At 49.7% G+C, this 25,398-nt stretch overlaps 8 protein-coding genes across 8 annotated transcripts; 5 read left to right on the top strand and 3 right to left on the bottom strand.

The window, feature by feature from the left end:
• Positions 1–1,744: 1,744 nt before the first annotated feature.
• V8C40DRAFT_245143 (auxin efflux carrier) lies at positions 1,745–4,492 on the top strand. The gene is made up of 3 exons (XM_083215810.1): positions 1,745–2,556; positions 2,622–3,972; positions 4,044–4,492. The coding sequence occupies exons 1-3, from the start codon at positions 2,286–2,288 to the stop codon at positions 4,111–4,113; spliced, it is 1,692 nt and encodes a 563-aa protein (XP_083072967.1). The 5' UTR covers positions 1,745–2,285; the 3' UTR covers positions 4,114–4,492.
• On the bottom strand, positions 4,486–5,749 carry V8C40DRAFT_245141 (pyridoxamine 5'-phosphate oxidase family protein). The gene is made up of 3 exons (XM_083215809.1): positions 5,523–5,749; positions 5,277–5,451; positions 4,486–5,212 (listed from the first exon to the last, which is right to left on the bottom strand). Exons 1-3 carry the CDS (start codon positions 5,628–5,630, stop codon positions 4,794–4,796), a joined length of 702 nt encoding a protein of 233 aa, XP_083072966.1. The 5' UTR covers positions 5,631–5,749; the 3' UTR covers positions 4,486–4,793.
• A 217-nt stretch (positions 5,750–5,966) lies between these two features.
• V8C40DRAFT_245139 (carbamoyl-phosphate synthase L chain, ATP binding domain-containing protein) lies at positions 5,967–8,684 on the top strand. Its single transcript, XM_083215808.1, has 3 exons — positions 5,967–8,171; positions 8,245–8,323; positions 8,403–8,684. The coding sequence occupies exons 1-3, from the start codon at positions 6,145–6,147 to the stop codon at positions 8,469–8,471; spliced, it is 2,175 nt and encodes a 724-aa protein (XP_083072965.1). The 5' UTR covers positions 5,967–6,144; the 3' UTR covers positions 8,472–8,684.
• Positions 8,685–8,822: 138 nt separating this feature from the next.
• On the bottom strand, positions 8,823–10,581 carry V8C40DRAFT_222731 (putative amidoligase enzyme-domain-containing protein). The gene is made up of 3 exons (XM_083212229.1): positions 9,969–10,581; positions 9,283–9,845; positions 8,823–9,117 (listed from the first exon to the last, which is right to left on the bottom strand). Exons 1-3 carry the CDS (start codon positions 10,207–10,209, stop codon positions 8,962–8,964), a joined length of 960 nt encoding a protein of 319 aa, XP_083072964.1. The 5' UTR covers positions 10,210–10,581; the 3' UTR covers positions 8,823–8,961.
• Positions 10,582–11,237: 656 nt separating this feature from the next.
• V8C40DRAFT_222659 (gamma-glutamylcyclotransferase family protein) lies at positions 11,238–12,877 on the top strand. The gene is made up of 2 exons (XM_083212228.1): positions 11,238–12,444; positions 12,535–12,877. Exon 1 carries the CDS (start codon positions 11,373–11,375, stop codon positions 12,363–12,365), a length of 993 nt encoding a protein of 330 aa, XP_083072963.1. The 5' UTR covers positions 11,238–11,372; the 3' UTR covers positions 12,366–12,444; positions 12,535–12,877.
• Positions 12,433–14,556, bottom strand: V8C40DRAFT_245136 (uncharacterized protein). The gene is made up of 2 exons (XM_083215807.1): positions 13,340–14,556; positions 12,433–13,277 (listed from the first exon to the last, which is right to left on the bottom strand). Exons 1-2 carry the CDS (start codon positions 13,977–13,979, stop codon positions 12,649–12,651), a joined length of 1,269 nt encoding a protein of 422 aa, XP_083072962.1. The 5' UTR covers positions 13,980–14,556; the 3' UTR covers positions 12,433–12,648.
• Positions 14,471–17,020, top strand: V8C40DRAFT_245133 (Hsp70 family protein). Its single transcript, XM_083215806.1, has 7 exons — positions 14,471–14,919; positions 14,975–15,126; positions 15,184–15,445; positions 15,497–15,778; positions 15,833–16,275; positions 16,326–16,386; positions 16,436–17,020. The coding sequence occupies exons 1-7, from the start codon at positions 14,839–14,841 to the stop codon at positions 16,775–16,777; spliced, it is 1,623 nt and encodes a 540-aa protein (XP_083072961.1). The 5' UTR covers positions 14,471–14,838; the 3' UTR covers positions 16,778–17,020.
• A 203-nt stretch (positions 17,021–17,223) lies between these two features.
• On the top strand, positions 17,224–25,215 carry V8C40DRAFT_222634 (uncharacterized protein). Its single transcript, XM_083212227.1, has 9 exons — positions 17,224–17,873; positions 17,930–18,576; positions 18,631–18,923; positions 18,973–20,110; positions 20,167–20,415; positions 20,470–21,705; positions 21,760–22,231; positions 22,283–22,766; positions 22,828–25,215. Exons 1-9 carry the CDS (start codon positions 17,309–17,311, stop codon positions 25,064–25,066), a joined length of 7,323 nt encoding a protein of 2,440 aa, XP_083072960.1. The 5' UTR covers positions 17,224–17,308; the 3' UTR covers positions 25,067–25,215.
• The last annotated feature ends 183 nt before the right edge of the window (positions 25,216–25,398 follow it).

The following is a 25,398-nucleotide window of genomic DNA, read 5'->3' as shown; positions in this document are numbered from 1 at the left end:
AGGCTCTGCATGGCGAGCAGTAGCTGCCTGAAAAGCTGACGTCGGCATCCAATGGCGAGTGAAATCGTCGCTGCCCTTGCATCTTCTGTCTCTCATCTATTGCTTCTTCCCGTCTTTTCTGAGTCAATAGCAATCTCGTTCTGCGATGGCGTAAATACGCTTCTGCAGCTAAGCTTGACCTTGGTTGGCATGGGGGCAAGTAATTTGGGCGTCAGGTACCATTGAAGACGGCGTCAACCATGATTCCAGGTGCTTGGTTTGAGCATAAATGTGTACAACTTGGCCTTCAATAGTGCTGTGCTGTGCTACAGCTGATAAGCTATCGTGGAGATGCGTCCGGTCTGATGGTTCGATGATGCATCATAGCTCTGCGCTGGGGGCCTAGCTGAGGAGCGATCGGCGCTCCATTCGTTTCAAACTGCTGTGCTGCGTGCAACATCTATTGTATAATTTCCCCCTCCATCAGATTTGTCATGACGTCCTCTTTTGGTATGATGGCGATCTGGTGGATGAGGCGACTGATTGAAACAGCAATGGACACAAGCATATCATGGTGACGACGACGGAATGCATAGCACGTCAACTATCCGGTTCCACGATGATTTACAGCTGTGAGTGTCTTGGTAAAGTATCCGGACAAAGGGAGTATACAGACATGTATCTTATACGGTCCAAGGTGGGAAATTACTAAGGAAAATAATGGGTGGAATTATACAGGCCACTGCACCGTATGAATCTCCGTAACACAGAGGTATCGGATGCCGTGGAAGGACCCTTGCCTGAAAGAGCGAGGCTTGAAAGTCATGGAGTCGGGACGTGCGGGTGCTCGCTGGCAATTTTTGACTGGCTGCCTCTTGGTGACGAAATGAGACAATCTCAGTTGCTGTTAGCGACCGTCTGAAATGGAGTTGGCAGATGCCGGGTTGTGCTGGATTGAAGCATCACATCACATTCAGAGTACAATTCCAAATTACCTACGGAGTACAGCACAGCAGATCGATCATCAACTTGAAATCCGAAGGCAAACATGACTTGTGTGTGCTTGCGTTGGCATGTCTTGCCAAGGGGGGCTGGCATCGCACAGATAAGGCCCCCAAGGCCCCTTATCTCGTCCCAAGTCTCACCAGCCTGATTACACGATTGAGTGCAATTAAATCTCCAGGTAATATCAGGCTCTGCATGTACATAGTACTGCTTTCACAGCCACAGCAAACAAAGCCTCTTGCCGCCGTGGCTTGTTGGCTGACGAAACGGACAAAGGCACAGAGGCCACGTGACTCCAGCGTCTGCAGCCTCTCCGGTTTCTCAGCTTGTTTCGCACCCTTTCAATCTGCTGCTTTGATAGCCCTACGCCCTGTCACCCCCTGGCAGGCTTCTTTTGGAGGGCTCATGGGCTCAATGGGGATTTCCATTGGCTGACGGAAGCATCCCGCGCGAAGTACCTGGCAGCGCAAACACCCATTCAGAGTGACATCAGCCCGCCGGTGGCACGCCCGATGGGACCGCCAAGAGGAGTCAATGACACCAAGAGCGCTACTAGAGTCTTGCTAGAGTCCTGCTAGAGGCTGGCTAGAGGCCCTACAAGCCCCGAAGGGCCCCCAAAGACCCAAAGAGGGTACCAACAGGCCGCTAGCCCAGAAGCTTGTTTGCCCAGCTCTTCCGCGCCTCGTCTAGCTCATGTCACTCTTGCGTGTTGCGCGACCATTCGCCTCTCTTATCTCTGAGTCGTGCTCCCAGAGAAAGCGTCATACGAGTCCAGGTTAGTACTTTCTGCTCCGTTGTTTTGATGCCTGTGCGACCTGTATCTTCTTGGCCTCTTTTTCTCTCTTCCCAGCCTGACGCTCAGATGGGCTCCCGCAATGCCCCATTCGCATTCACTGCAGCCCATTTAACCTGCATCTTCGCACCTCCGCGCATTCCAGGGCCCCTTTGACATCTGAATGACCTGGACGAGTACTAAACTGTACCTGATCAGGCACCCTTGGACGCTGGCTGGACATCCCATTGGCCTCACCTGTCCGGCACTTGTCCCTAGCTGACGACGCTTTGAACTTTTGGTGAAGCGGCCAACCGGCACTTCCCGGTCTGAGATTTTCTTTCAACAGCCAATCTCACATCTTCTCTTTGTTTCATCTTCTTTTAAATTGTCCCTTTTCACCCCTGCTCTGCCAGTTTCTGGTCCAGCATCCCGATTTCGAGTTCCCTTCTTCAACGAACAAAACAACCGACGATACTCGACGACATACGATTTATTGGAATCGCCACACGAATCGCGCCTACACTTGATGGATTCCGCCGTGGCCCTCACGCCGCCGACGTCGTTTCGGTTGGCTGTGATGGCTCAGAATGCGTACGAGATGCCGCTCAAGATGTTCCAGGAGACGGCGCCATCGCATCCTTCCCTATCGCATCTCTGCTTGCTCGTCTTCGAAGCCGTCCTGGAGGTGGTCTGCGTGAGCTTGCCGGGATACATTGTCGCGCGCCTTGGTCATTTCGACGCCGATAAACAAAAATTCCTGGCGAATTTGAATGTCATGCTCTTTACGCCTTGTCTTAGTATGCTATTCTCCCTCCTTTGCGCTCTAACGTTACAAATCGCAATCTGACCGTCATCCCCTTAGTTTTTACCAAATTAGCTTCCCAACTCAACGCTGAAAAGCTGTCCGATCTCGCCATTATCCCCGCCATCTTCATCGTACAAACACTCGTATCATGGATAGTCTCGATTCTCGTTGCCAAAGGATTCCGATTCAACAAGCGAGCCTCCAACTTTGTCACAGCCATGGGCGTCTTTGGCAACTCTAATTCGCTGCCAATCTCCCTTGTGCTTTCCTTATCGCAGACGATCAAAGGCCTCCACTGGGACCGGATACCCGGCGACAATGATGACGAAGTCGGCGCACGCGGCATCTTATATCTTCTAATCTTCCAGCAGCTTGGTCAACTTGTCAGATGGAGCTGGGGATATCACGTTCTGCTAGCCACCAAAGACAAGTACCCGGAATATCAGGACGACTTAGTCGAGGAGGGCCAATACAGATACAGCGACGAAGAACCAAGCGAACAGGAGCCCGAGATTCTCATTGGTGGCCTGGATGGTGATACTGAAGATGACGGCGAGAGCAATGATTCCGAAGATTACATACCTGCTGGACGAACGCCTCTTGCAAACACCTCTCGGGCCTCGCTAGCTGGCTCCGCAGTTGACGATGCCGACTTGCTGAATTTCAAGAAGGGCAACTTCCCTGCGAATGGACATGCGCTTGCTAACAATGGCCTGGAGGATGACATTCTTTCATTTCCCCGGATCCGTCTTCAAGACGAGACTGAAGTCGAGCAAGGCGCTGTTGGTCGTGTCAAGAGACAATTGACTTCTCTCAGTGACCGTGCAGTTGGTGCCACGTCTCGCCAGTATCAGCGGCTCCCTCGGCCTGTACAAACCGTCCTCTCCTTCATCTCTAAGTCAGTCGCCAAGGCAGTCAACTTTGCTTGGGAGTTCATGAACCCCCCTCTGTGGGCTATGCTCTGTGCTGTCATCGTTGCGTCTGTCCCGAAGCTTCAGCAATTGTTTTTCGAGGAGGGTTCATTTGTCAAGAACAGTGTCACCAACGCGGTCCAGTCTAGTGGAGGCGTCGCAGTGCCTTTGATCTTGGTTGTTCTCGGCGCCAACCTGGCTCGCAACACTGCCGCTCACGAATTCCCCCTCGACCCTGAGGAGGAAAAGATTGGAACCAAGCTCTTGATCGCCTCGTTGTTGAGCAGAATGTTTTTGCCAACACTAATCATGGCGCCCATCTTGGCCCTCACCGCAAAGTACCTGCCTATCAGCATTCTTGATGACCCCATCTTCATCATCGTGTGCTTCCTGCTCACTGGTGCGCCTAGTGCGCTTCAACTTGCGCAAATCTGCCAAATCAACAATGTGTATGAGAAGACTATGGGTAGAATCCTGTTTCAGAGCTATGTCATTTGGTAAGCATTTCAAGATATTGATAGATGACTCTTTACACGGTTACTGTACTGTTTACTAACAAAGATACTAGGATTCTTCCTTCTACTCTTTTCCTGGTCATGATGGCTCTCGAGGTTATCGAGTGGGCCAAGGTGTATTAGTATCACTTCCACTGATGTGGATTCTTATGATAAACGAGTCTGTTTTTCTTTTGTTTTCTTTTCTTTTTTTGTTTGTTTTATCTATTTGCTTTTGATGGAAAACATACATCGTTCGGCGTTGACGGGATGGACAGCTGTGTTGGAAGCGACATTTTAACCTGGCATATATAGATTGGCATGGATTACAACAAGGGATGTGCAGACACCAAATTGTATGAGTAGGGTAGAATATTGTGGATTATCTTGCTTTTTCGCTTTTTCGCTCGTTGGCGGCTTTGATAGGAGCAAGCTGGCTGTTTACTAGCTTTGAAATGATACCTTTTGTACATTGCTATGCAAAGAAATCGTATTTGAAAATATGATTTAATTTTGACATTGAGCGACATTCTGTGCTGTGATAGAAATTCTTTGTAGAAATTCTTGTATATGAAATGTCATTGATTTGTTTGTGGCACTCCACTTGTTGGCAAAGAGCATAGCGAATGAACAAATAAGATAATATGAGCCAGCATGCTACGCAACCGAATTCACCAGCTTTTCTTCTTATCTCCTTTCTCGTCTTTTTAAAACTCTTGACTATTTCCGTCGTATCCGTTCCCAATGCCCAAACTACGCCTCATAATATGAATGATATAATTACAGCCCTATGCCAATACTACTACAGCAAGGTGAGGTCCCCATCAAGCACCGCCATTCAGCAACGGAGCATCCGAAACCAGCTCCCAATCCCTCACAGTTCCCTTCCAATCACTAATCCTCACATTCTGAATATCGACCACAATGACGCGCACCTCCTCGCCAGCCACAAAGTGTCCTCCGGCGCGGTCCCCCTCGCCGCGACTCTCGGTATTTGTCGCCGGCTGGAACAGCGGCACGCCCTCCTCAAAGGTGTTGTTCTCGAGGTGCTGCTCGACGTAGAACTTCTCCTCGGCGGAGCCAATGGGGGCTATCCGCGCGGCGCCTCCTATCGTCGCGCTGATGCTGGACATTGCGGATGTGTTGAGGTTGAGAAGTAAGGCGGCGAGGCTGGAGCGGGTTTCGGGGCCGGGGGATCCGCCGGAGAGACGGCGGCCTTGGGTTGGAGGACGGTGAGAGACCCCTAGGGAAGGGAAGTAGATTGTCAGTATTGGATGGAGATTTGAATAGCAGAGAAATACTCTTACAGTCGTGGACCAGGAGAGAGACGTTTGGGTTCGTGACAATGTTGGTCGTCTTGCGAGAGGCGGGATTGGTGGTCATGATGATGACGGGAGAGGCCGAGTAGGGCGAGGAGGGGAGGTAGGTGTAGTTCATGAGGGACACGTTGGGCACGTTATCCGTACATGTCGCCAGGTGAAGCTATTCGCATCCGGTCAGCGCTGAGTCTCTGGCGTCTTGTTTTGTAACGTTCCACCAGCATCAAAACATACGAATCGAGCATTTTCCAGACATTGCACCACCTCGATGGGCAGCGTGCTCGTCTGGCGCTTGTGCGTATCGCCCTCGGACGCTTCGTAGTTGAGCGGGATCTTGTCCATGGCGGCGATGCTGTATCGTGAATTGAGCCGAGAGATACAGCCGTTTCCTCTCGTGACGTTCTGGGAAAGCTGTTGGTAAGGCCCGATCAGCCGATGCCCTTCCAAGCTAAAAGAAGTTCCGGCAGTGGGGGAGGGGGAAAGAAGACAAACGGAAGATCTCACTACTCTATACAAGAGCTGAAAGATACTTTATCTCGTATAGAGTATCTCCGCAAACTATAAGTACCTGGATTACCTAACCCCCAGCGTCCAAAACGGGCCAAAACGGCATGACGTCGTGGGGAAACTGCTCGGACCGTCTCCTGGCAGTAATTCAGCAATTAGCAACCGCGGCTACTTGCGGCACGCGGCGCTCGGCTCTATCCATCAACTACCCGGTTGAGCCTCGACAAGGCGGCCGTTCGTCGAACAAACCCTTGGCTTGATTAATTCCTCCTTCAGCGTCTCAAATTTCTCGACTCCTGCATCTTCTCCTCCTGTCCATTCCCGCCAGCTGCAGCCCGTCCGTTTCGCCATGCGTTCCCTCCGCGCCAATCGCCTCTCTCTGAGGCCAGTGCCTCGATTCCTCTCCACGTCTTCAGCTTCATCTACCCTCCCCAAGCCCGCGGCGCTGAGCTCCGTGCTCATTGCCAACAGAGGCGAGATCGCAATCCGAATCAACAAGACCGCGGAGCGCATGGGCATCAAGGCCACCACCGTATACACAGACGTCGACGCCAACTCGTGGCACGCCTCGTCCGGCTTCCAGTCCTTTGGCCTTGGCCCGGCAAACGGCTACCTGGACGGCGAGAAGATCATCGCCCTGGCCAAGAAGCACGGCATCCAGGCGCTGCACCCGGGCTATGGCTTCTTGTCCGAGAACTACAAGTTCGTCGAGCGGTGCGAGGAGGAGGGCATCGTCTTTGTCGGCCCGCCTGCCACCGCAATGGCTGACATGGGCAACAAGGCGCGAAGCAAGGAGATTATGAATGCGGCCAACGTGCCCTGCGTTCCTGGATACCACGGCTCCGAACAGGGCGAAGCTGAATTGCTAGCATACGCCAAAGAGATCACCTTCCCCGTCCTCCTCAAGAGCGTGCGAGGCGGCGGTGGCAAGGGCATGCGAATTGTCATGAAGGAAGACGAGTTCCTCACCCAGCTCAAGAGCGCCAGAGCTGAGGCCAAAGCTTCCTTTGGCGATGGTGGAGAGGTCATGCTCGTCGAGAAATACATTGTCCGCCCGCGACACGTCGAGGTCCAGGTCTTTGCCGACAAGCACGGCAACACCGTTGCCCTTGGTGAGCGAGACTGCAGTGTCCAGCGACGACACCAAAAGGTTCTCGAAGAGTCTCCCGCGCCTGATCTCGATGAGGTCACCAGACAAGATCTCTGGGACAAGGCAAGGAAGGCCGCCGAGGCCGTGGGCTACGTCGGTGCCGGAACAGTCGAATTCATCCTCGACAAGGACAGCGGCAAGTTCTATTTCATGGAGATGAACACGCGGTTGCAGGTCGAGCATCCCGTCACTGAGATGGTCACCGGCCTGGACCTTGTCGAGTGGCAGTTCCGCATCGCCGCTGGCGAGAAGCTGCCCCTGACCCAGGCCGAGGTCGAAGAGCAGATGAACCAGCGAGGCGCCGCCATTGAGGCCCGTATCTATGCTGAGAATCCCGAGAAGGGCTTCATGCCCGACTCAGGCAAGCTCGTCCACGCCGTCCTTCTGGATGCTGCCAAGAACGATCCCGATATCCGTCTCGACTGGGGCTTCGGCTCCGGCAGCGTCGTCTCCGAGGCTTACGACGGCATGATTGCCAAGCTCATCGTCCGAGGCGACGACCGCGAGACGGCCATTGCCAAGCTCGCCTCCGCCTTACGCAACTTTGAAATCGTCGGCCTGAGCACAAACGTCGAGTTCCTCAAGAGAATGTGCGAGTCTGAGGCGTTCATTGCCGGCGATGTCGAGACCGGCTTCATCGACAAGTGGAGAGAGGAGCTCTTCAAGCCTAGGCGCATCAACAACGAGGTCTTCGCCCAGGCTGCCCTCGGTGTCTTGAGCAACCAGCTGCAGAACATCGGCTCCAGCCCACACGGCCAGTCGCTTGGCTTCGGCAACACAAACTCCACCAGCGAACGCAAGCTCGCTTTCAAGGTCCTCGACGGCTACAGCGAGAAGGAGGGCGAGGTCGTCGAGGCCGCCGTCTCGCAGACCGGCCACAACCTCTACAGCGTGACAATCTCCCGCAAGGGCGAGGAGCCCCAGCTCTTCAGCAACATCATCAGCGAGCCTACCATTGAGGGCGAGGTGACCAAGCTCAAGTCCCGGTTCCCTGCCGAGAGGATCGTGTCCACCGTCGTTCCCCAGGAGAATGGCACCGAGACCAAGTTGGCTATCTTCCAGCACGGACTCAAGACGGATCTGGCCCTGCTGCCACCGTCGTGGTACGAGAAGGCCTTGGGCCTGAAGGAGCTGACTGCCTCTGTGGCAGCGCCGATGCCGTGCAAGATTTTGAAGAATGAGGTCACGGAGGGACAGACTGTGAAGAAGGGCGAACCACTTGTTGTGTAAGTTGGATATTCTACCATCATTCCCCTTTTACTTTTTCGTTTCACAATGTCGCTAACAAAAGCTGTATAGCATCGAATCCATGAAGATGGAAACAGTCATTCGATCGCCGCAGGACGGTGTCATCAAAAAGCTCGCTCACAAAGAAGGAGTAAGTCCATACCACGAAAAAAATTCTCTACATCATTCCCCCAAAGTACTTTTTAGCTAACACATCTCTCCACCTTTAGGATATCTGCAAAGCCGGAACCGTTCTTGTCTTGTTTGAAGAAGACGCTAGCAAAGAGGAATCATCATAAATGGGATATATACGAAGGGGCGTTTTACGGTGGTCATGAATCTTATGTATATTTGTTTCATTTTTGGCGAGATATTTCCATCTGTTGGGATCAATGGCATTGTAGTGTCGTTGAAGCGAGAATTAAGAAAGAAAAAAGTAAAAGTCATACTACCTCTCTTCGTTTTCTTGCTCTGCTGTGGTGTAGTGCCAATGTCTGTCTGTAGTCTGTGATATTTTTCCTGGCTTTTCTCTGGAAATGCCGACTGTTTTCAAGTAACTCATTGATTAGAAAAAAGAAAAAAGCCCAAACCAAACTCCTCATAAAATATATCGTCGTAACATCATGATCGCATAACCAGTCCTCGCCAAGCTGACCATGCCAGCTGTCTAACAACCCACAGCGAGTAGTAATCATCCTTTTGAAGCAAAGCCGGTCCCGATATCCGTCGTCGAAACGTAGCAAAGCAGTCGAGACTACCAGGAGAAAAAATAATTCACAAAACGCCGTATCATTTTGTCTGCATTTCTGCATATGTGGCAGGTAAATGCCTGCTCATCCGCGACTGCTTAGCCGCCTCTCGGATGCGCTTCCACCAGTCCTTGACGCGCCGCGGCCAACTGGGATCCGTAGGCGGGACGTAGGAACAGAAATTGTTGAGAAGATCCTGTGTCGAAGGGTATCAGTAAGCGAGATGACTCTTCCAGATTGGATGGGGTTTCTTTTTTTTTTTCCCTCTCCCCTTTCACCACCGTGATATTTCCATCATTACATGCATTCCCCAGTCGGTGCAAAAATATAAAAAATAGCCAAAAAGGGGGCCAAAGCTTACCTCTTCTTTCGCCAAAGTGATGAACCCCAGCACAAAGGCTACCCACGCCAATGTCCCCTTGGTGTTGAGAAATTGGTTGCCGCCTCGAAATTCTATCGTCCCGGTACACCGCCGCCTCCTGCGGTGCGGGTAGATGTTCTGGAAATTCCATAGAACATATCGGTTGCCTTGCATGTAGTGGCATAAATCCGCTTTTGTGCTCTGAGATCGAATCTCAGCAGCCACCTTGCGCAGCGTACCGACGCTCTTCCCCCAGCCCAACGTCTTGTTCAGCCCGGAATCGAGGCTCTGGCTGTTAAGACGGCAGTAGTGATTGTCGCGGCGGGTGACGGGCAAGATTTCTGCAACGTAGTCCTCATAAACGACAGTTGCGAATGCAATCTTCTTGAGGGTCCTGAGCGAGAACTTGTTTTTGAGGTTGACGGGCGTGACATGAACATGCCCACCACATGAGACGTCTTCCTGAGGCTTAAAGTGTACGCGCATGGCCTCCCAAAAGTCGGATATGATAGGGCTCACCCCCCGCATGGTATCAAGCTTTGGGGATACAACCTCCATGCACACTTTTCCGGTTTGCATCTGCGTCAGCGCATATTTCTCATGTGCGTGCATGATAAGATACATGAAGCACATGTACATGAATATCCCATCTTGCAGCAAGATGGGTGAAAGTCGGAATTACCAACCATATGGCCGTGGTCGCTTCAGCGACCCGTCGCGTGTGACGAACCATTTCCCTCCATAATACTCGGGGTGTTTGCTATACTTGGAGCAATCGTCGTGGACCGCTTGTATGCCCCTGTTGCGTAGCTTTTGCGCCAGTTGTCGATACCAATCCACGTTGGTGAAGCTGTCACAATTTCCATATGGCCTGGTCACAGCCTCAATCTCTACACCGAAATTGTAGTGCCTAATGCCATGGGGCATCTTCGTCAGGCTGATGACGACCTTAGTCGTTAAGGCTGATTCGAACCCAAAACCCGGAAAAGATGAGGCTGAAGCTGCACTTACAGCCTGAGCAAAACAACCACAGGTCCACCAAACAAAGTACGTACAGGCCTAATTTGCGAGAGGTCGGGTTGAGAAGATAAAGCGAGGGAAAACTTGGTTGCCAGACGGGCCTAATTGAGGCCGTTGATATCTGATTCCAAGTCCATGCTTTCTAACTCGCTGGCCACGTCTTGGCTCTTCCCGTGGTTCTAGACACAATTTACCACGCTTGTGCGGATAATTGGTCAATTGATTTTGATGATATGCACATGCTCACATGACATCGTTGATGTCTTCTCAACTTCTTATTTTGTGCGACGCATAGCAACGCAGCGCTCATTGAGCCTGTGCTTTTGTACACAGTATTACACGTATTCGTGCAAGAACAGCAGGGATCAAAGCCATGGGGCGGCATGGCCAGCAAAACTCCAGCCGCCCAGCCACCGTTGCGTTGTCAAACACCATCTTTACCCCTACCTCCTTGGACTCCTTTTGTGAATACTGTCTGTGCCTATACTGCCCTTCAGGCGAAATCCACAGGCGAACAGCGGTCCCCTATAATACGGTGGCCCTCGGTGGATGAGGTGGTGTGGAACATAACAGCTAGGGATCGCGCTGTATGCTCCGAGGCCGGGCATGTCCGTGTCTCTCTTTTCGAACAAATCGCAAAACAAAAAAGAGGCGTCCGAGTTTGTGAGCTCATTGACAGAATGGGGGGCTCCCGGTCTCTCCAGTTCAAGACGTGGTGAAGTCCAATTGGTGCCTGTAATCCCATGTCCTGCAGGGCCATCGTCATTCTGTCCTTTGCTGCCCAACCTGTGGCACGGCATCAGAGATCCACAGTAAGAGGTAGCCACACTTCAACGGAGCATCCTGGCTGGCTGCCGAGGAATCAATGAATCCTCGTGCCATGACGTACTTCCGCCTCGCAGTAAACATCACTGGCAATAGTTAGCAATATGTAAGACCGCGGTGTTGTGCGTAAAATGTGAGCAGACAGTTCAAGCCTTCTCCGCATTCAAGCCAGCCCATAGACCTTTGTCTCAGAAGCACAACAGCTCTCGACGTTTGGGCCACCCCGCCCATTTCCTAATTCGACCATGGAGGCCATTCGCAGCCAATCAGTGGGGAGGAAGCAGTCCAGAGTGCCGACCCAGAAAGCAGCGTCAGCGTTGTCTCTGGACCGCCGGCCAACCAAGTTATACTTTGCTTATGGGAGTAACTTGCATATCAAGCAGATGAACCGTCGTTGCCCCAATAGCAGGTTCATCGGGACCGCTCGTCTCTGCAACTATCGATGGCAGATCAACGAGCGTGGATACGCCAACGTCACCCAAGCAGAGGGACATTGGGTCGATGGACTCGTGTACGAGATTGATGACACTGACGAAGCCAAACTCGATATAAATGAAGGCGTTGCAAAAAATGCATACAACAAGCGATACATGACAGTTTTGCTCCATCGAGCACAGAGTACCTTGTATCGCCGTCCCGTCGCTTGGATTGTGGAAAAGGGCGGGCCCACGGCGGTGGGCAGGCAGGCCAAGCTTGTAGCCCAGGGGCGGCGAGAGAACTCGTTATCGCACTGGCAAGACGACGTTCTCATATATGTCAATCCAAACTGCATTATTGACAGTAATCCCAGAGAGGAATACGTCAATCGGATCAATCTGGGTATTGCAGATGCCAGGGCCCTAGGCGTCGACGAGGACTACATCCGGAACTGCATCCGCCCCTTTATCCCGGAGACCACAGAAAGGCCTTCCTCGGGCCCGACATCCGGGACCCCCAAGCTCAGAGTGCTAGCAGTCACCCGGGGTAGAAGCGGCGCGAACTCACCCGCGCGGTCTGATGGCCGCTCTCCGGCGCGCAAAGAGCGATCGGTGAGCCGATCGAAGCAGCATTTCGAGCGGCGATCTCAATCCTGGCAACCCCCTAAGAAGGAAAACGACCAGAAAAAAGACCAGGCGGCAAAGTCAAAGGTGCCACCCCTGCCCCCGCGACTACAGTCAAATCAACCCCGTGACATTCCCATCGTGACTGTACAGGAAGCACATCTTTCGAGCTGGGGGTGGTGGCCGGCATTTTCATGAACAATGTGAGAAGGGACCCTAAAGGCTGTGAAAACCAGATGCGGTGAGAAAAGTGTTGGAGCTTGAGGTCCATTGCGATGTAAGTGTCTGTCTAATTGCTGTGAAATCTATTATTCGTCCGTCATTGCTTTTTCGGCCAGTCCTGCTGACGCTTTCTATACGATTTTAGGATTATCATAAAGATATCCAAGTTTTTTTGTTCCATTTTTATTTTTTATTTTTTTCCCTTTGATCAGCTCCACCCGCCATCAAGGCGCATTCTGGAAGACCCTAGGGTCATAAATCAGAGCTTTGAGCGATGCCGCCTCAAGATCAGGGTCTTACTTTTGGGTGATCCATTTCGCGATGGACCGTGAGATCGTGCTTTCGATCCGTTCGCATAATCCCATAAGAGTCTAGTTAGGGTCATAGCCTTTTGTGGAATATCGCCATCTTTTTCTCCTCCGTAAACCAATACCGTGGGTCTGCAAATAATTTTTGCTGCCGATTTCTTCGCCCCTCCAACTGTCTCAACAAAGAGACCGGGGGCCACATCGAACAGATATGAGGCATTCTTTAGAGCGTCGGACGGTTTGCCGGTATCACCCGAGCTGAGAACCGCACCGTCGTTAGCAAGATTGATACACTCATAGGTGTCCAACTTTGTTCTTGCGGTTCGCGCAGGCCACCTGAGAGTGAAAATATTCGGTGAAAGCTGAAGTCGGTGGGCAAGATCCACTGCCGGATCAATTATGTTTGTCCGAAGAGAGCTTTGCAGTTCTGCAGCGGTTAGGTATGGCACAACAACTGATATAAGAGAGGCAAGGTCTTCGGTGATAAGGTTGAGATATTGTGCTCGTCTAGACTTGAAAGAGGTCTGGCTAGTCAATGCCGTGAGCGTCTCAGCCCTCCATTCTCTGCAATGCGAAATATCTATTTTTCAGATTTTATTAGCTACCATACTGAATAGAAATGCTTCATTAAATAGCACGTACCTCGAGGTAGCTTAGATATCGCGTTCTCTAATTCATCAATCCACGCTGCAGCAGTCTCACCGTCACCATCATCCAAAGGGCAGTAGAAAGATTTGGCAAAGAAAACCAGCCATAGGTATTGCATTATGAGTGCTCTGAAATGATATTCATCGGAATGCCAGACATTAAGGCAGCTTGTCGCCGGCTCTCTCATCAACGATACAAATCTTGTTGACTGAGCTGGGGTTGGCTGGCAGCGGTAATGACCACTGGCTAGATCGTCTATAACAGGCCGAATGCGATGCTCAACCCAGCGCTGAATGTTTTCGCATAGGCTTCCATAGGCTTCCCGGGCTTCAGCCTCCGTGATGTCTTTCCTCAACGAAGACGGGCGACTGGTCGGGCGCTTGGGTTCTTCGGCAGCCTTGTCCTTCTTACTAGATTGGCTTCGAGCTTGCGCGAGCTGGGCCTGTGCCTCTTTCAACTCCTGCTGTAGTGACTCCAGCTGCTTTGATAATGCCGTATTCTCCTTTTCCTGTAATTCAAGCTCTTCTTGTCGTGAATCCAGAACTTCTTCAGTGAACTGGCGCAATCTAACTTCATCTTCCAGCTTGCTCTTGTCGTCTTGCTTGCGTGATGTCTCTGCGTGGGCGGGTGCCATTATTCTTTTGGTTGTTGCTCTGGATTTGCTCTGGAAATATAAATCTCTTGGGTGTGGTATGCTTCGAATGGTATGAAGGGAAAGAACGGAACTGGATGGGGTAGTATCGTTTTCTAGAAGTTTATGGAGCAAGTGGCGGGAAGACCATCGATTTGATCACGCCTATTATTCCCGTTGACGGTGCGTAATGGGTTCCTTTTGGCCAATACCTTGATCCTGGCGCAATGATTTGGCGGCTCGGCAGAAGCGTAAATGACTCCATACAGGCTCAGTTGACTCGGGTTACCAGACAATGAACTGTCGGTGCGTAGCCTGACCATGTCATCTTGGTGGATCTTCCCCCTTACCAGCTGGATGGCGGCTGGATGGCATCTTCATGCCCGACGCAGGCATCCGTTGGGCTCCACCACATACCCGTTGATGGGGGTTTTAGGGATCGGCTGTGTGCATGCAGGTCCGGGGTGCCTTGTCTGTAAAAGCGCGCGTTTATGCTCCAAGGCTGGCATTTCAATACCAGACCAATGATTATTTGTACAACTGTTTCTGAAGCTCAATCAGTCAGCATAAGAATCCTGAGCTGGTCCATTTTGAATCCTAATATCTGGCGGAGCCCCAGCAAGGTTACCTAAAGCATCCCATTGGCACCATCGGGAACTGAACGGCAGCCCCAATCCATGACATGCCTAGATAGAGACAATGACTCTCTGCTAAGCCAGCGTATAGCGCATCCGACTATCCAAACCTGGATAATCTGCGAGCCCTCCAACCACTTGCAGGGAAGTTTTTGGTGTCACCTATACTTTGATCCAAGGATTTCCCATAGCAGGCATCTTTTTTCTGGAAGCTGAAAAGCCTGAGCATGGGCGAAGAGAAAAGAATTGTCGTGTCAATTGACTTTGGAACCACTTTTTCAGGCGTCGCTTGGGCAGAGACGACTCAAGTAAGTCCAGAAGCAGAAGCACGCAAATAGTTCACGCCGCGCTAAAGCCTCCAAGCCGGATGTTCAGCATGTATTATCCGACTGGCCATCTGTTGGTTCGTCCCAAAATAGTCCCAAAGTTCCGACAGAGCTGCGAAAGATAGCAACAGGGTGGCAATGGGGTTTCCAGATCCCGAAAGCGGCAAAGAGAAGTCGATTCTTCAAGTTGTGAGTTGCAGGTCCTGATAATCATTGACGACTTTGGGCTAATTCCATGACTTGAAGAAGGTTGGATGAACCGTCGGATACAAAGACTGATGGAGAATCGGCTCAAGAACTAACAAGGATATATCTATCCTGCCTCTACGCACATTTCATCAGCGTCTTAGAGGGCCAGATGTCCCCCAGTGTAGTGCAATCGATTCCAATGGACGTTGTTGTTACCGTTCCAGCTATTTGGTCAAATAATGCAAAGCAGGAAACGGAAAATGCAGCATCATTAGCTGGCTTTGGTGGAGAAAAGAAGATTAAGCTTATATCGGAGCCTGTTGGTGTTAATCAAGACTTGCAAATCAAGTACGACGCTAACGGTATGCAGGAAGCGGCCGCCTTATACACTGTCAAATACCTGAGCCCTTCTGTTCTGCAGACCGGCCGAAGATTTTTGGTTTGCGACGCAGGAGGAGGAACAGTTGATCTTATCACGTATGAGGTTGCCAAGGTTCAGCCTCTACAGATGAGAGAAGTCACAGAAGGCACTGGAGGGAAATGTGGGTCTTCGATGCTCAACATGAGGTTTCGACGATATTTGAAGCAGGCACACGGAGATAAATATTGGACGGATGAGCGACTTGTCATTGCCTTGAGCGATTTTGAATCGGTGCGTATATTTTCGAGCGCTTTTCCGAACATACGTTAGTCTGACCATAACCAGTTTAAGAAGGATTTTTCCCCAAGAGGTGAACCACTTACACTGAGAGTCGATCCATCTCTTGGCCTGAGACGAAACCGATTCACAATACCACAAGACGACATGACAATCAAGATATGGGACCCTATTATGAAGGACATAATTTGCTTGATCAATGAGCAGATATCAATGGCCGATGACGAAGTTGCTGCAGTTGTCCTTGTTGGTGGATTTGGCCAAAATAGATATTTGAAAGCTCGTGTCCGTGAAGCCATCATCCCCGGAGTGCGGGTTCTCCAGCCGGAAAATGGTGTCACTGCGGTAGTGAAAGGGGCTGTTATATATGGCCTTGGGAACTATCAGCCCGCGATGGCCCCAGTAGGTATTGCATCTCGAGTCGCCAGACGATCATACGGCACCTGCCTATTGGCAAGATATGATCCATCGAAGCATGACCGAAACGAAGCGTAAGCAAGCAAAACCAGCAGATGTGTGTATTAGTTAACGATATGAGCAGGTTTTGGTCCGACAAAGAAGGAGAATGGGTCGTCATCGAAATGTGTTGGTTCATCCGCAAGGTATGTCGAAAGAAGAACAAAATGACGACTGTTTAGTAACGAAGGCTAGGGCCAATCGTATCCTGAGGGCAAGCCTTCTAAGATCGAGTATCAGTGCGACATACCCGTTTTTATGGGACATAAACCACAGGCGGACATCGAAATCTTCAGCAATGACGATGAGCGTGATGCGCCAATACACATTAGTGGCACCACCAAGCGGGTAGCCACGCTATTTCTCGATCTACATAAAATACCCAAATCAGCAAAGACAGCTGCGAAGAAGAAAAAAATGGGATGGCATCGATATTATTGTCTGACTGGGGTAATTGAAGCAAGTTATGGGTCAGCAATGATAACTTACACAGTGAAGCTTGGAGGTCCGCTTGCCTTATTGTCTAATCCCGAATGACTGACCTGAACCTAACATCACTATAGGTGTAACACACGACGTTATCAAGGTTCGATATGAGTAATTTAGCTGACTGTGTGGCTCCGAGATTCCACGTTCCGTGATCGATATTAGGACTTCTGGCTATTCGGTAAACGCTGCACGCAAGGATGGTCTACTTTTCAAAAGGTGATTTTGCTCTTTTAGTCGGTGTAATAGCTCTGTTATTCCTAGCTGGAAATCGGACGAGTATTTCTGAAGCAACTGAAATCCCTGATGCTCTCATGGTGATGTAGTTGATCTTTTGTTCGTTCTTTTCTTCGTCCCTGGTAAATTGTAAGTTCTCGGGTAGGTGCCTATCTGCAACTTACAGAGGTCCAGGCAGGCGGAAGTGCATCACGTGATATCGCGTTCTGCCCCTCTTCGTGGTCGCGTCTCCAAGATAATCCAACATTTGTTCATCTACGCCATATCGCGGCATACGTCGCTTTCGGTGTCGGTAGCTAATGACCCGAGATCTAGATTGCCACTGTGCTTCTCGAGCGCGTGGACATGGCTGCCGACACAGGCGGAGGTGGTCCACCGCCATCTACTCTGGCCGCACAGCTGGTGGAAAGCATTGCAGCGTCGACAAAAGTCTCCCGAACCGATGAGAATAGTGAACTCAAGGGGCTTTTGGCCACAATCCAGCGCGTAAAGGATAATCCAGACCTCCTCAAGTCTCCGGATGATCGAATTGAGCACAACCATATGCTTATCTATGTATACTGCCGAGTGGTTCTCGAAAACATCAAGCTCGACGACCCATTTCTTGACCGAGCGAATGTACGAACCGAGTCTCAAAAAGCTATCAATTTCTTGAGATTTACAATCAAAGAAACACCATCAGTGTTGCTACATCAAAATGAAAATCGTGGACTGCTCTTCCGTGGCCAAGAACCTCTATGGGTTTGGCTTTTGCCACAGCTGCTGAGACTCTTGGGGCACCCTCAGTGTCTTGAGCTGGATAGCTCCATTGAAGGATTTCTGCAGTATATCCTCCTTCTAGTTGCACGAACCGGGAGTTTGTGGAAATTGGCTCCGTTTTTGGGCCTGTATCTTCGTGCATCGTTAACATGTATGTCATTCCATTACTGTTCTAGGCGGGGGCTAATGAGTACCAAATCGATGTAGCTCTCCTTGATCACCTCCAAAGCCCATCTCTCATCCCTTCGCATACGGATCTTCGCACGAATCTAGAACTTCCTCCATCCTTTGCCCTTAATCAAATTTTGGTCGAAGATCGAGAGGCCACGACTAAACGCCTATCATACTCGATTTATACCGTACGACAGGGATTGCATCTGGCATCAAGCCTGGCGAGAGTGCTTGCATACCCCCTAACATCGCCTGATTCGGCGTTTTCAAGCAGCGTGTCACTGTTGGAGAATGGTCCATGGCTTATAGATTCCTATCTGGATTTGCGTCATATCCAGAAGCGATGGGAGCTACAAAGCACCCCTCTCCCACTTGCCGAATTGACTATGGAAATTATCAAGTCCTCGATTACTAGTGACCACCCCAGTGCCTCACTTATTGAGAAATCGTGTGCTCTCCTCATTCTGCTCTGCAGCGAGATGATTTCGCCTCCTGACGAGCTGGTTCAACCAACTCCTGCGGGCGACCAGGCGAGATCCATCTACTGCATGGCTCTTATAAGTATTGCTCAAGTATCTTTAAAGTCTTATTCGATAGGCCGCTTCGCAGCGTCGAAACTTGTTCAGGAACTCGTTTTACTGTCATCGCAATATTCGACTATTGGAGAGGATACAGATATTTGGGTAAGTGATGTACACTTGATATGAAGATCGCTTTCCGTACTAATAAGCCTCAAGCGAAGTGTGGCATTTTTAAGACAATCAATTGGCTCTTTAGCACAAGAGTCACAGGAATCCTTCCAGGATAGCATACACCCGTCGAGGTTTCAGGATGTCGAGCTTCGAAAGTGCATTCAGGATCTGCATCTGAACTATGATACCCCTCACCATGCAACAAACGCCAAGAAAAAGCGAAAGCTCTCAGAAGAATCAACAGACTTTCTGACGATTTTAACACATGGTATATTTGAAACTCTTCAAGTCCCACCGCCATCAGACGACGACGTGGTGTTGCTTGAGCAGATCTTCCTGTAAGTATTCTATGCCGCCATTGCATTACTTGATCTGATGCATGAATAGGGATGGCTATGAGAAATGCAACCAGTCAAGCCAGTCTCTGGCTCTGGATCTTTTATCTCGGATATGTTGTGTGGTTGATAATAATACACGGATGAAGGGCTCGTTGGATTCTAGTTCAGCTCCTATAACATGCCCTATCTGTGACGAAAGGTCTTCTAGCCTGCCGGCGATTTCGTCTCACAATGCGAAAGGCGAAGCCAGACAAATATTCTCCAAAGTCATTCGCCTACCATCATTCTCAGAATCCAGACGGCCACGAATAGCCGCTATGATTGCTCTCCGAAGGCTTATATTGCACTGCGAGGATGCATCCTTTCTAAATTTGGAGACCTCTGGCCCGGGACAGTGGTGTCTCCAATCGCTAAACAGTTCTATAAGGGAGCTTCGTATCTCAGCAGGAAGAACCTTGGCACTTTTTATGCCCCAAAAGCCCTCGCATAATATGGATGAAGCGTTACTTTCGCGGAATAGAATGAATTCTATTGCTCTTCTCAAGTCAGCTTCAGAGGCAGATCCACCACCGTTAATCGAAACTCGAATTTTAGCCTGGGGCCAACTTGGCAGAGTCGTGACCGAAGATGAGCTGAACTTGGTCCTGATAAAGCTCTTAGAATACCTGGGCAGCAGTAATAACATTGAATCAGCATTTGCTTTTAATGAGTTGCTAAGTCTCGCTGAGGCTCGGCGTTCCACGCCTCGTCGACTCTTCGAACCATTCTGGAAGAGTCTTGCCTATATGGCAACCAAAGACATAGTTCAGCGCCCACAACGAAGTCGGGCCATCGCAGAACTACTGCAGATATCTGTTAATGAGCTGCTCCTTCTCATCCAGTCGCATGCACTCCCATGGCTTGTCTTGGACAAACGCAAAGATGTGATTCAAAAGATTGCGGAAGCACGTCAGGAGACGGAAATCTGGCGTCCCCTTATGGACAGTCCCAATACAGCCTCGGTATTGTCGCTTCTGATGTTGCAGGAGTCAGACAATATTGAGGAGTTCGTCAAATCTAGCTTGGACGAGATATCTCCTCATTTTCATGCTCTCAGCCTTGCTGATATTGTTCAGTCAGAGCCTGTACTGACTGCTATAGAGCTATTAAAGGCAGCAGCAGACGCCGATGCGTCGCGTAAGCGCCAGGTATGTATTTTGTTCCCATAAGCATTCCGTTTATGACTGGTATTAACGATATTTAGATACAAAGAGCTTTAGCCATGATGGCATCTATGACTATGGGATCTGTCAAAGAGACAAGAAATAAGAAGGCAGATTTAGTGGGCCGATTCCTACAGTCGCACATCCTCGGGCTTATGGCTCGATTTACAGATGTTATAAATGATTCAATTTCGATTTATCCCCAGGTGATGGAGCAAAGAAACTACATTCGTACGCTGGAGGAAATGATTCGAATTTGCCAAACATATGCAAGAATTGCCCGTCCTCAGGTATGTTACAACTAAATGGGTGAATCATGACAGATTCACTGACTACAGGTATAGATATCTGCTTGTCTTTTATCTGCTGCGTCTCAAGATTCGCTTCGCGAGCCGGCAATTTCATGCTGGGCAGCAATGCTCAAATACTTTGACGAAGAAGACGTTGAGGCTTTACTTGAGGCCACTTTTTTCATCGTGAAGCGCTATTGGCCCGAACTAAAAGCCCCGGCGATGGCCATCATACGAGATATGCTTGATAATCTGCTAGGGAGATATGGGCATATTGTGGAAAAGCACATCGCCAAACTTCCATCGCTATCACATATTGAAGCTCTAAATGATATCGAAGCTAAGCTTAAAGCTTTTCGACCGCCTCTTGCCCTTGAAGAAACTTTGGGGGTGTTTTCACGCAGAATTGGCCACGACTATTCCGGGGTTGTCCACCAAGCGTTAATCGACCTGGTACCATATTTGCGAGATAATCAAAGTTCTCTCTATACATCCGCTATCAGTCAACGACCAGACAGCATGATTGCCACATTACTACGGGCCCTCTTAGACTGCGCGTGCAAATACAATGGAGTTCATATCGACATTACACGGCTCTGCGTTGAATGTGTTGGGCTTATTGGTTGTTTGGACTCGAACCGAACCGAAGCAGTTCGGGAGCAACGGTCTATCGTGGTGTTGGATAATTTTGAAGTGATGGAAGAAGCCACTGACTTCGTACTCTTCCTACTTCAGGAGGTACTAGTGCCATCGTTTTTATCTACTACCGACATGAAGCTTCAGGGGTTTCTATCTTACGCTATGCAAGAGCTGCTTGAAAGATGCGAAATTAGGACAGCTTGTGCCAATCACGCCGCTGGAATAGGCGGCGGTGACATACATCGAAAATGGATGACACTACCAGAATACGTGAGGGAAGTGGTTGCACCATTTCTAAACTCAAGATATATGGTGGCACCGATGAATCCCCAAGCCGTGGAGTATCCGATATTTCATCCAGGAAGACTTTATGGCAATTGGTTGCGAGCGTTTGTTGTAGATCTCCTACGAAAGGGGCAGCATCCGTACGCTGATATGATCTTTGAACCTCTAACACGAATCATCCGTGTCAAGGATTTATCTACGGCAGAGTTTTTGTTCCCTTATCTAGTGTTGCATGTCCTATTGGGACCTAGGAGCAGCCAGACAGAGAAAGATCAAATTCTTGGGGAAATTATGCAAATACTGAAATGCCAACTTTCTCCGGATGCAACCTACCAAGAAAAAGAAGATATGAAGCGGTTTTGCCATGTAAGTTTGTTGTTGAAAAGGAGGTAGAGACTCCGTAAACTAACCGCTACATAGCTTGTTTTCCGGTTCCTCGACTATGCTATGAGATGGATTCATGCCAAGCGATCCGGTCGGCTGACTGGAACTGCGAAAGAGAATGTGTCTAGAATTCAGGCCATACTGGATAGCATTCCCGCTGAGCTAATATCGCAGCGCGCAATCGACTGTAACGAGTATGCTCGAGCTCTCTTCCATCTAGAGCAACATGGACAAAAGATGGATCAGGTTAAGAGGCAGCCAGGTGACCGTGCCCGTCTTTTACAGCAACTACAAGATATATATGCCAATATCGACGAACCAGATGGACTTGAGGGTATTTCAGCCCATCTACATGTCTTGGACATTAACCAACAGATCTTGAGTCATAAGAAAGCAGGGCGATGGACTGCAGCGCAGACTTGGTATGAGATGCAGCTTGCTGAAAAACCAGATAACGCAGAGGTGCAGATAGATTTGCTCAACTGTCTAAAACAAGCGGGCCAGCATGGTATGTGTTAGATGTATCTTGCCGAGAACTGCGGAAGCTAACAATAAACAGACGTTCTGCTCAACCACGTTGAAGGGCTGAGGACAGACTCACTGAGTAATGATAATAGGATCATGCCCTTTGCAATTGAAGCCGCTTGGGTTACAGGTCGCTGGGAGAGCTTGGAAAAATTCATCAACAGGTTTCAAGGCAACGTCTTGCAGGACTTTAACATGTCTTTGGGGGTTCTCTTTGAATCCCTATATAAAAGCGCTCCTACACAGACATTCAGCGAGACAGCTAAGATGATGAAAGAGAATATCGCTCTGTCAATGACATCGTCAACCACTACGTCACTCCAAGCAGCACATGACATAATGTTGAAATGTCACGTTCTTACAGATTTAGAAATCATCATTGGCGCCAAGGCGGAAAGCGATGAAGATCGTATGAAGACAATGTCTCTTCTGGAAGGCCGATGCGAAATTATCGGAGCATACTTTAACGATAGACAATACGTTTTAGGTATACAAAGAGCTGCCATGCAACTCTTACGGTAAGCTTTGGCCGCTCAAGCCCACTTTCAAAGTACCGTTGCTGATATGATGAGTTTTCAGACCGACATTCTCCGATCTCGATATTTCTGGGTTGTGGCTTGCCAGTTCTCGGCTTGCTAGGAAGACAAATTCCTTGCACCAGTCATTCAATGCAGTGTTGCATGCTTCTCAGCTTGGAGATGATGCAGCTACTATCGAGAACGCAAAGCTGCTATTTAGAGATTCTCATCACCGCAAGGCTATCCAACTTCTCCAAGGAGCCATTGAACAGAACAAATTCATGACGAAATCAGGATCGTCGCTTAGTATTGGATCAGCAAGTAACCTGAATGCCCATCAAAAGCTGCTCACAGCTCGTGCACAGCTTCTGCTGGCGAAATGGCTTGATGCGGCGGGTCAGACACACGCAGGCGCCCTTCGCGAAAAATACCAGCAGCCACCCAAGACGTATTCTACATGGGAGAAGGGCCACTATTACCTTGGTCGGCATTACAAGAAGATACTGGAATCCGAACAGCCGTTGAAGGTAGATGATCAAAGTGACAATTATGTCACTGGCGAGATTGCCAGGCTCGTCATTGAGAACTACGTGCGGTCTTTGAACTCGGGGACCAAATACTTGTACCAAACTCTTCCAAGGATACTCACGCTGTGGCTTGACCTCGGGGCACAGGTTGATAAGGCACCGGAGGGTAAAGTTTCGCTGTCTCGAGAACTTCACAAGCGGAGACTTGAGCAACTAGGTCTGCTGCATTCATTTCTGGACAAGTATATACATCGCCTGCCAGCCTATATATTTTACACAGCCCTGTCGCAGATTGTCGCCCGTATAGCACACCCCAACGCCAACGTCTTTGAGCGCTTGACAAACATTATTGTGAAAGTTGTGGAAGCTCATCCTCGTCAGGCCTTGTGGAGTCTACTTGGCATCATGACGACTCGACGGGATTCCGAGAGAAAAGCACGTGGTTCTCAAGTCCTCCAGACTCTTCGGAGTGTGTCCAAAAAGGTGGAAGGCGCAAATTTTGATCTCAAGTATCTAATCAGAGCGGGAGAGAAGCTAGCAGAGCAACTGTTGCTAGCTTGTCACAATGGTGACTTTCACGGCAACAAAACTGTGCATGCCAGCCTGACGAAAGATTTACGATTCAATCAAAAGTGTACGCCGTGTCCCTTGGTGGTTCCCGTGGAGAGCTCGCTTACAGCGACTCTGCCGGCCGTCTCAGAGCACGTAAAGAAGCACAAGGCGTTTTCGCGTGACGTAGTGTCAATAGATTGCTTCTTGGACGATGTGTTGGTGCTGAGCTCTCTAGCTAAACCTCGACGCCTGACAGCGCGAGGAACGGATGGGAAAACATATATGCTGCTCATCAAACCGAAGGACGACCTTCGTACAGACCAGAGACTAATGGAGTTCAATGGTATCATCAACCGGTCTCTAAAAGGAGATGCTGAATCCAGCAAGAGGCAACTATATATACGAACTTACGCCGTCGTGCCACTGAACGAAGAGTGTGGCATCATCGAATGGGTACCGGGAATTAAGACAATGCGAGATATTTTGCTGAACCTCTATGCCGCACAAAAGATTCACCCAGACTACAACGCTCTCAAACAGCTGATGGAAGAGGCCTCGACGTCTGACAGCAAGGTTGGCCTATTCACAGATGACGTTCTGGGGCGCTTCCCTCCCGTACTTCCCCTATGGTTTATCCAACAGTTCCCCAATCCCTCGGCCTGGTTCAGCGCGCGCTTGAGATACACCCGATCATGCGCAGTCATGTCCATGGTCGGCACGATCCTTGGACTGGGAGATCGACATGGAGAGAATGTTAATTTGGAAGAGGGAAGCGGAGGAGTCTTTCACGTGGACTTTAACTGTTTGTTTGACAAGGGTCTCACTTTTGCCAAGCCCGAGCGTGTGCCTTTCCGCCTTACGCACAACATGGTAGCCGCCATGGGTATTTACGGCTATGAAGGGCCATTCCGAAAGTCATCCGAGCTGACGCTGAGCATTCTTCGACAGCAAGAAGAGACGCTTGTGACTATCTTGGAGGCGTTCATTTATGATCCTACGCTGGACCTGCAGAAGGACAAGCGAGCGGCAAAGAGGAGTGAATTCGGAGTCAAGTTGCAGCCGCAAAGCGTGGTTGACAGCATCAAGAGAAAGGTCAAGGGGTTGCTGCCGAATGAGAGCATTCCTCTGAGTGTAGAGGGACAAGTGGAGGAGCTGATTAAACAGGCGGTCAACCCAAGGAATCTGGCAGCAATGTACATTGGATGGTGTCCATTTTTGTAGAGCGAACAAATTTATCATGGTTGGCCATTGCTATGGATATGAATTTACGCTGATTGGGGTCTATAATTCCTTGTCATGATTTGAAATGGTAACCAATACATATTTCAGTTAGCATAACATACCTAGATGATACAGGTATCTAGCTTTGATGTTTCTGTTTCAAGATATGCAGCCCGTCACTGATTACGGCTGTTTGCCATTGGCGACTGACTGTTCTGTAACGGTATCAATCACTCCAACTTGCCCCCTATCTACCAATCAGTCAACCGCCGAAACTCGACAAACCTGATGTGAATTATTATTGCTGTGATAATTAAAATTATAATTGTTTG

The sequence above is a fragment of the Trichoderma camerunense genome (genome assembly GCF_050948025.1).
Source record: "Trichoderma camerunense strain CBS 138272 chromosome Unknown V8C40scaffold_9, whole genome shotgun sequence".
Lineage (NCBI taxonomy): Eukaryota > Fungi > Ascomycota > Sordariomycetes > Hypocreales > Hypocreaceae > Trichoderma > Trichoderma camerunense.
Note: the sequence above shows the minus strand (reverse complement) of the source record. Positions and strands in the feature narration are given on the sequence as shown.

Bases quoted from the DNA above. Each gene is read 5' to 3' on its own strand.
- V8C40DRAFT_222731 (XM_083212229.1), bottom strand. From the start codon at position 10,209: ATGCCCCATGGCATTAGGCACTACAATTTCGGTGTAGAGATTGAGGCT. The intron at 9,846-9,968 runs GTTGGTAATTCC...AAACCGGAAAAG, and splicing joins GAAGCGACCACGGCCATATG to TGTGCATGGAGGTTGTATCC. The intron at 9,118-9,282 runs GTAAGCTTTGGC...CCTTCGACACAG, and splicing joins TCACTTTGGCGAAAGAAGAG to GATCTTCTCAACAATTTCTG.
- V8C40DRAFT_245133 (XM_083215806.1), top strand. From the start codon at position 14,839: ATGGGCGAAGAGAAAAGAATTGTCGTGTCAATTGACTTTGGAACCACT. The intron at 14,920-14,974 runs GTAAGTCCAGAA...AAAGCCTCCAAG, and splicing joins CTTGGGCAGAGACGACTCAA to CCGGATGTTCAGCATGTATT. The intron at 15,446-15,496 runs GTTGGTGTTAAT...AACGGTATGCAG, and splicing joins TTAAGCTTATATCGGAGCCT to GAAGCGGCCGCCTTATACAC.
- V8C40DRAFT_245143 (XM_083215810.1), top strand. From the start codon at position 2,286: ATGGATTCCGCCGTGGCCCTCACGCCGCCGACGTCGTTTCGGTTGGCT. The intron at 2,557-2,621 runs GTATGCTATTCT...TCATCCCCTTAG, and splicing joins GCTCTTTACGCCTTGTCTTA to TTTTTACCAAATTAGCTTCC. The intron at 3,973-4,043 runs GTAAGCATTTCA...CAAAGATACTAG, and splicing joins TTTCAGAGCTATGTCATTTG to GATTCTTCCTTCTACTCTTT.
- V8C40DRAFT_245141 (XM_083215809.1), bottom strand. From the start codon at position 5,630: ATGGACAAGATCCCGCTCAACTACGAAGCGTCCGAGGGCGATACGCAC. The intron at 5,452-5,522 runs GTATGTTTTGAT...GGATGCGAATAG, and splicing joins GTCTGGAAAATGCTCGATTC to CTTCACCTGGCGACATGTAC. The intron at 5,213-5,276 runs GTAAGAGTATTT...TCCCTTCCCTAG, and splicing joins CTCTCTCCTGGTCCACGACT to GGGTCTCTCACCGTCCTCCA.
- V8C40DRAFT_222634 (XM_083212227.1), top strand. From the start codon at position 17,309: ATGGCTGCCGACACAGGCGGAGGTGGTCCACCGCCATCTACTCTGGCC. The intron at 18,924-18,972 runs GTAAGTATTCTA...ATGCATGAATAG, and splicing joins TTGCTTGAGCAGATCTTCCT to GGATGGCTATGAGAAATGCA. The intron at 22,767-22,827 runs GTAAGCTTTGGC...ATGAGTTTTCAG, and splicing joins GCTGCCATGCAACTCTTACG to ACCGACATTCTCCGATCTCG.
- V8C40DRAFT_245136 (XM_083215807.1), bottom strand. From the start codon at position 13,979: ATGGCACCCGCCCACGCAGAGACATCACGCAAGCAAGACGACAAGAGC. The intron at 13,278-13,339 runs GTACGTGCTATT...TCTGAAAAATAG, and splicing joins GATATCTAAGCTACCTCGAG to ATATTTCGCATTGCAGAGAA.
- V8C40DRAFT_222659 (XM_083212228.1), top strand. From the start codon at position 11,373: ATGGAGGCCATTCGCAGCCAATCAGTGGGGAGGAAGCAGTCCAGAGTG.
- V8C40DRAFT_245139 (XM_083215808.1), top strand. From the start codon at position 6,145: ATGCGTTCCCTCCGCGCCAATCGCCTCTCTCTGAGGCCAGTGCCTCGA. The intron at 8,172-8,244 runs GTAAGTTGGATA...AAAGCTGTATAG, and splicing joins AAGGGCGAACCACTTGTTGT to CATCGAATCCATGAAGATGG. The intron at 8,324-8,402 runs GTAAGTCCATAC...CTCCACCTTTAG, and splicing joins AGCTCGCTCACAAAGAAGGA to GATATCTGCAAAGCCGGAAC.